Here is a 10,988-nt window from a genome sequence, read left to right as displayed (position 1 = left end):
GCCAAAACCACCTCTTTCTTTTTTATCTTGAAGAAGTTTCCATCTAAAAGTACTCTTTTACCATGCCATATACATTTTCTTGTATGTTTATCCAGGTCTTGGGAAAAGTTATTGTTTTTTAAAATATTGGTAAGTTTTGTGCCAAAAATAAAAAACGTGGAAGAATGTTCATCTTAACAGTAGCAATTCTACCCATAAAAGACAGTTGTAAATCATGCCATTTCTGAAGATCTTTTTTTAATACTATCTAGTAATTTTTTATAGTTGTATTCAAATAATGTATTCTTTTTATTTGAAAATAGAACACCTAAATATTTGATCCGTATCTTGATATTCAAATCTTGTGAGCAGTTTTTGGTCATAATCTTAGTTTTTTCTAAATTTATTTTAAGTCCTGCTACAGAACCATATTCGGATAATACATCAAGCAGATGTGAAATAGAAACTTTTAAAAATTGTTTTCTAGGGGACTCGAGAAACAACAGTTCATCTGAAGACCAAAAGCAGCTGGCTTTGCTGGTTATGGAAACCTTAACAGTGCTGCTCCAGGGTTCGAACACCAATGCAGGTATTCTGTCAACCGACTGGTGAAGCGTGTGGAGCTGCGCCTCTTATGATGATGTTTGGCCTTGAAAAACACTTAAGCATAAATTACAGAGTTATCCGATCCCTTGAAATATGGAAAGGGCTGTGTCAAGCAGGTTTTTGGCTTTGGGGTGGTTGGGGATGGGTATACTGAGAGTAGAATTTGCTTGGTCAAAGTCTCCCGATCCTTTCCCAGTGAAACATCTATTGCAGAGGAGAAATGTATTTCTAACATGGCCTCATTCAAATATTTAAGTCAAGGTTTAAAAGGCACATTATGTGTGTGTCGATTACATATATATACATACAAATGCATGCATTTTAAACCACAAAGATGAATACATATACACAGGGGAGTCAAGTGTGGGTGTCTCAAGGCTTTATGGGTAAGAGCCAGCACCATAATCTGAACCCACAAGCATATTAGAAGCCTGTACATCTGTATAAGAACAGGTACTACCTATGCACTCATATGGCTTTTATAAGAACAGGTACTGCCTATGCACTCATGCAGCTTATACCCTTCAAAAGGTGGGATCCACATTCTACACTTACTGGATTCTTTCGGAAACCTTCACCAACTCTTTTACAGTAGCTGTTCAGGATCACTGGGTTGAGTGAACAGTAATAGAAAAGAAGCAACTCTTACAGAATGTTTGTGAGCGCAGTGGGGGTTCAACTGGCTTTCTAGCCAAATTGTCAGCTTTGGATTTAAAAAACACAGTCCTGTCTGGAGAGGCTGTGTGGCATAGCAACATCTGAGAAAATCCAGTAGGGACTAATAAATCAAATAACTGAAAAGCTTAAGTGAAGAAATCTCAAAATATAGACAATAATAATAAAAAAACAAAGTGAGTTTTAATTCTCCATTAATTACCACAAAATAGTAACCAGGGGACCACATACACCGTAAAAATAGCTCTACTATACATAAATCACTTTACCAATGTGGCAGATACACTAGCTCATATAGAGCAATCACGAAACGACACATATTCGGTTGGTCAAAGAATATGATAAAGCAGCAAAACACCGAGCGCGTTTCAGCTGCTGCCTTCCTCAGTGGTGCAATAAGATTTATCCAGCTAAACAGCTTGTGAGGAATGCAGCAGTAATCAGGTAAAGCACTACATGCAAACTTATCCACAAAACGCTCACATATCAGAAGGTCTCATGTTTAGTGCGTATTGTAGACTTGCAGGGCTATTTTTGGGCAGGAACGTATCCACAAAACTCTCACATATCAGAAGGTCACATGTTTAGTGCGTATTGTAGACTTTTGTAATTGAGTTGGAAGTGAGGAGAATCCTTACAGACCAAATGCATAACAAGGCTTCTTTGAAGTCCTGTCACTGTATATGAGATTCAGGCACATGATCAGATTAAAAAAAAATGGATAGGCTAATATTCACATGAGCATCAAACAACATTCAAGACCAACTGGAAAAAAAATTCTGCTCCATAGCAAAATCAGGCAGAACCTGACCGGCTATGGTACAGAGGAGAATCAGAACATGAAGCTAGGCTAGAACCAGGTGTTGGGTCGGAGGCTGGGTATATCTGGGTGATGGAGGGCAGAGCCAGGCAGACCTGGGTAGATTATGGACAGAGCCTGGGGGGGGGGGGGTGAACCTGTATTTTATGAGCCTTCAGACTCCAATACTGGTTACTCAACAGAAATGGGCGATCAGGAAGATACTGGCAGGTTGGCAGTCCTTCTGCCTACTTAGGTTCTCATTTTCCTATCTTTACAAGGAAGGAGGCGGAGACAAGGGAGTGGGTGCCCTCGTTACCTTTCTCACGGCTTCTTTGCAACATTTATAGGCATTTATAGGCTACTAAAGCTGTCTCTTCCCATGGATTAAGAAATAGAAAGTGAGCTTTCGGTGTGGCAGAGCGACTTCCGAAAGCTCTCCTTTAACTTGTGCAATATGGAGTATGTTATCTCTGTTTTCACATTAATGATTGACGTGCCTATTCACCTCCTCCAGCTTGGGGGAAGCAGAAGGCTATATAACAACTGAAAAGAATTAGGCGGGGCTGTCCAGAAATAATATGGAGACGGGGAACAAAACGATTGCACATAAATGGATATGGTTTGTAATTAGCTGTGAAGTCTTTGTAATTAACATGACATCTCATGCTTCTCTGTACAAGCTGATACCTGTGCAAAAGAATAGAAATAGTCCCTCTAATTACTATATTATAATGTAGCTACTGTGCAAATTTGACCACTGGCTTATTGCTATGCAAATTGCCACTTTGGGCTACTGGACTCTTGCTCTTTTCTACTACTTCAGGCAGTTTCAGAGATCAGTAAAAGGCTTTGACGCAATCCAACACTTCATGTGTGTGAGAGATGGAAATTTCTGTGTTTGTGTGTGTAGAAGAATCTCACAATCATGGATGAGGTTTCTAAATAATTAAGAGCCTTACAAATGGATTGTGTTTTTGCTCATATGTTGCGGCCTATGAGTATTTATCCTCCTGCGTGGGAAGTTGAGTATTGCTTCTTGAAGGCCTAAGAAACTGGCTTCTGAATGCTTGTTGGCAGAAATTGCAGACACTTGAGCCGATATGATCAGTAGATAGTGTGCCCAGATTCACTTGGCGGTATCACAGCTATTCCTTTGTACTTACGTTCCGTATAGGTATCTTCAGAGAGTTCGGTGGAGCCAGGTGTGTGCACAACATAGTAAAATATCCACAATGCAGGCAACACGCGCTGATGATCATCCAGCAGCTGGTGCTCTCACCGAGTGGTGACGATGACATGGGTACCCTTTTGGGATTGATGCACTCTGCTCCACCGACGGAATTACAGTTGAAGACTGACATATTGAGGGTAAGAACAATATGATGGGATGTACTGATGCTCATGAAAGCTGCTTTCATTTTGTGCTCTGAGAGGGACACCATCTCCCAGTATATCAATAGTTCATGGAAAATCATTAGTATTTCAGTGAATACTGTACTTCGGTTGTTTTCATTGAATTTACTGAGCTGCTTAGATTTTAGATGTTTTCACGTGTCTGAGAACTTCCCTGTGAAAAGACTGCGGTTGTCTGTCGTTAAACCGGTATGTCCTAAGCAGCCTCTTCTTTGACAGGCTGGAAGAGCAGGAGTGAGAGACAGACACAGACCAGAGAATATGCTATCTACCCCAGTCCAGTTTGGTGTAGTGGTTAAGTGCGCGGACTCTAATCTGGGAGAACCAGGTTTGATTTCCCACTCTTCCACTTGCACCTGCTGATGTGACCTTGGGTCAGTCACAAGCTCTGGCACAGCTGTCCTTGAAAAAAAGCAGTTTGTGTCAGAGTTCTCTCAGCCCCACCCACCTCACAGGGTGTCTGTTGTGGGGAGGGGAAGGGAAAGGAGTTTGTAAGCCGCTCTGAGACTCCAAGTGAAGGACGGGGTATAAATCCAATCTTCTTCTTCTTTATTAGAGGATTGGGAATGTGTCACAGTCTTTTACTTCCCCTCCTCCTGTCTCCTTGAAAGTTCCTCCTTCAGTTCCCTTTTAGAGCATTTGTGCTTCGCATTCTGTGTTTTACCACTAGCCATGGCTTGGCTTGGTGAAGCCCAGAGTTTATAAGTCTGGATTCTGCTAACTCTGGATTCCAGCATTATAGCTCTGGAGCCATCCCCCGTGATAGAGCTCTGGGATCTTCTCCACAGACTGTGAGCTAAAGCTTGGGTGGAGTCCCTTTATGTAATCAGTGTGAGCTGGAGTGGAACTGTATAAACTCTTCGTTTCAGAGGGTAGCCTTGTTGGTCTGCAGTCGAACAGCTAGATTCGAATCCAGTAGCACCTTAAAGCGACCAACAAGATTTTCAGGGTATGAACTCATTCCCCAAAAGTCTTGTTGGTGTCTAAGGTGCTATTGGACTCTAATGTACATGTATAAACTCTTATTGGCCCTCCTCCCTCATTGGTTGTCTTGTTAATGTGTATATGTCTATACATTTTTATATAATTGCTTTTGTACACACACACATATACCTTATTTTAAATGCAGTTTTAGATGTATTGATGCTTTGATGCTCACCGCCTTGGAAGCCCTAGTTGAGTGGAAAGGTGGCATAGAATTTTTTTAAAATAAATAAATGTGTCTGTGTTTCAGCTCTTGCTCAGTTGACAGGGAAGCTTTACTTAGCATAGTTTAATTGTCATGCAGTAAATTTTATGTGATGAATGAATCCTATGAATTTGGCTCTATACGTTCAGGATTTGCTTGGTCCTGTAAGAAAAACTAGCGCAGTTAACAGAACAAAATTTCAGTCACCAACATGGCAGCCCACTTGAGTCTAACACAGTTAAGTCTGTGATGAGTCTGAATGGATTGACGTGAGTTAGATACTCCATTCTTTTTTTAAATATTGGTATTAAAATGAACGAAGGCTGATTTTTCGCAGGCGAAACGACCTGGAGAGATGTTTAAATGTCTGTGTTCAGATGCTTGAGATACAGCCTAGAAACCTTTAGCGATGTGATACTTGGAGTAGCTTGTCTTTATGACCTCCTGCTTTTCTTGCCTTGTCTGAATATCCACGCAGGCCCTGCTGTGTGTGCTAAAAGAGAGTCACCGGACGAGAACAGTTTTTAGAAAAGTTGGTGGGTTTGTGTACGTCACATCCTTGCTGGTTGCCATGGAGAGGTCCTTGTGTTCTCCGCCCAAGAACGGCTGGGAGAAAGTGAACCAGAACCAAGTGTTCGAACTGCTCCACACTGTTCTCTGCACTTTGACCGCAGCGATGCGCTATGAGCCCGCCAACTCGCACTTCTTCAGAACAGAGATCCAATATGAAAAGCTGGCCGATGCCGTGAGGTTACTTGGCTGCTTCTCAGACTCCAGGAAAATAAGCCCTTTGAACATCTTCCCCTCCAACACCCAGCCCTTTCAAAGACTGTTGGAAGATGACCTGATCTCCATGGATTCGGTGTCACCTACTTTGAGGCATTGCAGTAAACTCTTTATTTACCTCTACAAAGTAACTACCGACTCTTTTGACAGGTATGATTTTTGTAGCGTTTTGGGATGACAATACAATTGTATTTGGAAATAACCGAGCTTGATCCTATGGCTCTAGCTGTGGCACCTCCCTGACAGCGAGGTACCTTCCCTGGACTGAAGAGGCCCTTTCCCTGCTAGCAGAACAGATCTCTGGAATCTAGGGTATTGTCTATCATTTCTGTGCTTCAGCCTTACTTCAGAGGATTATTCACTCTCTGTTTTCAGCTGAGACTGACATTGACAATTGTCTTGTTTTTTTAGTCCATGCACCTGAAGTCATTGGTTTATTGTCGTCGGAGATTGACGATTGTCTTACTTGTTGTTTTTTTAGTGCATGCACCTGAAGTCATTGGTTTATTGTCTCTGTCCATGGAGGTCATGATGTATCCTCAAGGCTTCTTTGCAGTTCCCTATTTGGGATGCTGTACATGCAAATGACTGTGCAGAGAGAGGGGTTGACTGGGTGGGGCTGACCTCTGGCAATGCGAGCTACCCAGGCCGGTTCAAGACATTTTGTTGTCCCAAGCAAGGGGGGTACGCCTTTTCACCTCCTAGATCTGTGTCAGTGGCTAAGCAGTTTGAGAAGTGGCGCCTGCCGCTTCCCGTGCTGCAGTGGCCTGGAGCAAGCCAAGTCCCTCGCAGTACGTTGGTGTCCTTCTTGTTGTGCCACCCCGAGTAACTGCCCGGTCAGGGAAGGAGCCTGTCCTCCATGGTGATCAGATATGGAAGACGAGGCTCCTTGATGAGTCATATTGAACAGGGAGTTTTGGTGCTGCCGGCAGGAGAATGTGAAGAGAATGATCTCTCCCCCCCCCCTTTTTTTTTGCATCTGGTTAGCCTCTTCGCATCCAACCGCTTAAACATTAACAGGACCGAAGACGTTAATGAAAAGATAGATTTCAAAAGGCCTAATCACCAAAAGGCACAATAAATGAAAGAGGAGCCTTCTTGCTGGCCTTCAGACAGATAACGGGAAGCTCTAGGGCTCCGATGCATCTGTTTGTTTGAAAGGCTTCTGCTGCATCGCTCTGTGCGCAGAAACACTGTGTTTTGTCTGTCTTCAATTAAAATCGCCATCCCGCGATGGAGCAGATGTTTCACTTTTAACGTATTTTGTTTCTTTGCTCTTCCTCTTGTTTAAACAAAGAACCAGATACTAGGTAGCGCATAACAACACGAAACACAGAATCACATTTTTAACTAATTATTTTAATAATTACGTAGGACTTTAAAGCAATGCTGTTGGAATTCAAGGAGTGTTTTATTGTTCAAGAAATGTTTTGCTTTTAGAATTTTTTTATTTTAATCCTGTATTAAAAGAATTATTAACTATATTTTTAATGATTAATTGGATATATGGAAGAGCGCACCCTGTTTCTTGCCCTTCTATAGCTCTGCTTTGTTTACAAAGGATGTTCTTGGATTTTATCTTGGATAATAGGTTAGGTTTATAGCTTCTAACTGAATAGCTCATGGTATTTGTATCTTTTAGCAGTGTAACATGAGAAGGTCTCTTTAAATTCCCTGAGTAATATTTTTAGACACTAAATTTCTCAAGTTAATTTCAGATTACGGATTCATTTAATTAGCTTGTGCTTTGTCTAGTACTTGTTAAAGGTGGAATTCAAAAAAACTGGGATAGCTTGGTTTGAGTTTTCTTCTGTTGTTGCATTAGAAATACAGATCACTTTTGTCTTTTCCATCACCTCTTCCACTTTTAGTCTGTAAACCTCAAGGATATTGTGTTAGTCCATCTGATGCAGATTTAATCATACCTGCTTATGCTACATGTCCTCGGAGGTGATCCCGTGTCACTAATCCAGGTCTTCACTACAATGCTGAGATATGTTTCAAGGCTGTGTGTAAAAGCAGATAGTTTAAACTTGTTTACAATCTCCCCCCAACTGAATGCAAGAGTTGTACTCACAAAGGAAGATCTATCCGCTTTTTATGTCTGTGTTTCAGAATCATGCATGCTCTTCAATGTCTTTGTTCTGGCTATTTCTGCAAGACGTATCTCTATTGGTGGAACTGTACAAACTAACAAGCTTCTGGCCTCTTGTTTTCTTTTCTAACCTCTCTATCCCCTTCATGTCTGTTTTGTCTGTAGTCGTGCGGAACAGATCCCTCCTTGCCTGACAAATGAGACTTCTCTCCCCTCTCCTTGGGGAACACCAGCTTTGTCCAGGAAAAGGTACTGATCCTCTTTAAGAGAAGTTGCACTTTCTACTGACTTCAGATCTCTTTGTTGGCCTGTATGTTGTTATCTTTCTCAGACTGAGACCTGCTACTGGCTTTTCAGCATTTTGCAAATCGTTAATTTGCTGACAACTTCAGTCGTTGCCATCTGCTTGAAATTATTGTGAGACAATTTTGCAGATATGTTTGGAAATACTGTATCTTAGTTAGCATTCAGCACAGCTGTAGAAGAAGGAAGGCAAGATGATTTTTAATCAGTAATTTTAGATGGGTTTTTTTTTTCTGTTATAAGGCCAACCATGCTATCCTGTGGTGAAAAGCGGGATTACTGTGAAATAGGTATCTAAAGCAGGGGCGTCAAACATAAGGCCCGGGGGCCAGAACAGGCCCATCCAAGGCTCTTGTGCAGCCCACAAGCAACTAGTGCAAGAGAGGGAACAGGAGACTGCTTGGAGGGAGTGGGCAGAGCCACTCCAATTGTGGCTTCAACATGGCAGAACAACCTCGTTTGCAGCAGTCAAGCAGCGTGGGAGCATCTGCCCAGGGCTGCACCGCTGTTTCTACAGTCTGCCCATATGGGTTTTCCTTTGCACCTCCCACCCAGCCCATGAGGCCTTGCAATGAGGATACATCAACCCGGAGCTTACCAGCTGCTGTCCTTCATACAGTTTATGTCTCCGGTACCTGGCATTATGTTTTATGGCACACTTGGCCTGGCCCGGCCTGACAAAGTGACATTTATGTCAGATCCGGCCCTCGTAACAAATGAGTTCGACACCTCTGATCTAAAGTGTGGGGTTTTTTTAATTGGGTCTGGGGTGGAAGAATCATTGTAATCACTTCAGACTACAGGAGTGTGTGTGTATGCAATTTGTGAATAGTCACCTGCATATTAAAGAGCCAATGGGATGTAGTGTATAATGTTTGGTCAGAACTGGCAGAGAGCCAGGTTCAAATACCTACTTGTTATGAAACTCTCTGGACATGTCTAACCTACCTCACAAGGTTGTCGTGAGAACAAAACGTAGTAAGGAAAAACCTTGTGTGCTGTCCTGGGCTCTTTGCAAGAACAGCAACATTCCCTACTTGTTATGAAACTCTCTGGAATTACCTCACAAGGTTGTTGTGAGAACAAAACGTAGGAAGGAAAAACCTTGTGTGCCTTCCTGGGCTCTTTGCAAGAACAGCAACATAACGATGTACTAAATAAACAAATGCTAAGCTGGAAATAATAATCTAAAATATTAGCACATCAGGGAATGGATTGGGTTTAGGTTTGAAAGCTCTTGATGGGGAAATACCTGGAGATTTTGGGAATGGAATGTGAGGGGGGCAGGGTTTTGTGTGTGGGGGGGGAGTCCTCAGCCCGTGTAAAAGGTAAAGGTTCCCTTGCTCGAAAGCCAGTCGAATCCGACTCTAGGGTTGCGGTGCTCATCTCCGTTTCAAAGCCGAAGAGCCAGCGCTGTCCAAAGACGTTTCCATGGTGGTCATGTGGCCGGCATGACTAAACACCAAGGCGCACGGAACGCTGTTACCTTCCCACTGAAGTGGTACCTATTTATCTACTTGCAATTTCTTGCTTTCGAACTGCTAGGTTGGCAGGAGCTGGAACTAGAGACGGGAGCTCACTCCGTCATGCGGCACCCGGGTCTTGAACTGCTGAACTACCGACCTGTGTACTGTGCCCTAAAGTCCACCTTCCAGAGCAGCCATTTGAATTGATCTCTGTCTTCTGGAAATCCATAGTAATAGTGAGAGATCTCCAGGCTGCACCTTTCACCCTGGTTACTTGTTCTTTTCTTTGGCTATTTGCTTGAGGACACTCTAGCTCTGACTTTGATAGCCACACAGGTGTTTTTTGGACCTTAATTGGAAGATGTTCTAATACAGCAACTGTGCATTTGGCACCAGACACATTACTTTCACCTTTTGAGGCCTCACAAACATCTTTGTCATGTGTCTTTAGATTTTGCTGCTTAACCTTCCTCTTCCTGGTCCATCATTCACTTATTGGTTATCTTATTGCAATATGTATTTAAGTTATGTGCACCTCAATATTGTTTGACCTCTACCCCAATAGGGTAGAAACACGTCAGGTCGTGTGTATTGGCCCTTGTGTTTAGGCTATGGTTTTTTACAAGGCTTTCATTGGGCCCTTATGTATGTTTTTAACTGTCTTTCTAATAAATACTTGTATTTTTGTATAAGTTTTAACTAGGTTTTTAATATAGGCCCTTCATTAGACTTTCTTCTCACCCTTTTGGTTCTTGATACTTGTTGTTTACTCCTGGGGGAACATTCCAAAATGAAATTGTTTAGGCAGAGAATGTGAGTTAATCACTGTACAGTTGATTCTGGTGGTGTTGTGAAGTTTTTTGGCTCATGGAGACCTTTTTCTTTACTTTTCTTTTGGCTTGCAGCCTGTATCCCCCCCCTTTCTTTATTCCAGCTTAATCCTGGGATGACCAGGATTCTGGGATGTTCCTCGTTTATCACCTTATTATATTTATTATAATAAAGGCGGAAAGGGAAAAAATAGCCAAAAGAGAGATGCATTTGATTTCTAAAAATGTCCGACTTTTGCTCTATTGTGGCTAGTTGAAGTAAACAAGCTTTCTGATTCGGCGCCCTTCAGGCAAACCACATCAACGTTTGCCATTGTCCTCTGTGCTGTTTTTGCTGCATCATCACTTGCATTATAAATAAACGGCATTTCCTCTGCTTACAAGCTATAATGATGAAATGCGCAAGTACATAAAAACATACACTTATTAACGGAATGTATCGATAGCATCCAAATGAATCACTCTGGAGCATATTGAATAATACAGGACTTGCTGGATAGGTGACCATATATTATTTGTTGCAAAAATGATAAAAAATAAAGGCGGTTCTTCAACAGTGAAAATAAAACAGTTTCTAAATATACCATTCCCAAGTTCACTTCCATTAGTTGTTAATTTTAAAGACACACAAAAGTATTCGTATACCACATCTGTTTTATTTTGACATTGATGCATCTTTGCAAGAGACGTTGGTGTCTTTGGGGGGAAAAGCTGATATGGGACAGTTCTGACATATAGACGTTGAAATAGGAGGTGGAATTTTCAGGTGGAATAAGTTCATCCAGAGGTCATTTCGGGGGGGAACACGGGGGAACGCAGTTCCCCCAGGTGAGGTACGGGGGGC

The 10,988-nt window shown here is 42.1% G+C and overlaps 1 protein-coding gene across 1 annotated transcript in view; it reads left to right on the top strand.

Annotated features, from left to right (window-relative positions):
* LOC107105629 (WD repeat and FYVE domain-containing protein 3-like) overlaps positions 1-10,988 on the top strand; it is a gene marked incomplete at its 3' end in the record, with an annotated part of 114,152 nt that overhangs the window by 29,901 nt on the left and 73,263 nt on the right. The window contains 4 exon segments of the mRNA XM_015405632.1: positions 467-568; positions 3,237-3,430; positions 5,143-5,600; positions 7,711-7,794. Of these exon segments, the coding sequence (XP_015261118.1) occupies positions 467-568; positions 3,237-3,430; positions 5,143-5,600; positions 7,711-7,794 (838 nt within the window).

The sequence above is a fragment of the Gekko japonicus genome, unplaced genomic scaffold (assembly GCF_001447785.1).
Source record: "Gekko japonicus isolate JY-2015 unplaced genomic scaffold, Gekko_japonicus_V1.1 scaffold1127, whole genome shotgun sequence".
Lineage (NCBI taxonomy): Eukaryota > Metazoa > Chordata > Lepidosauria > Squamata > Gekkonidae > Gekko > Gekko japonicus.
This window is presented reverse-complemented; position numbering and strand designations above follow the sequence as displayed.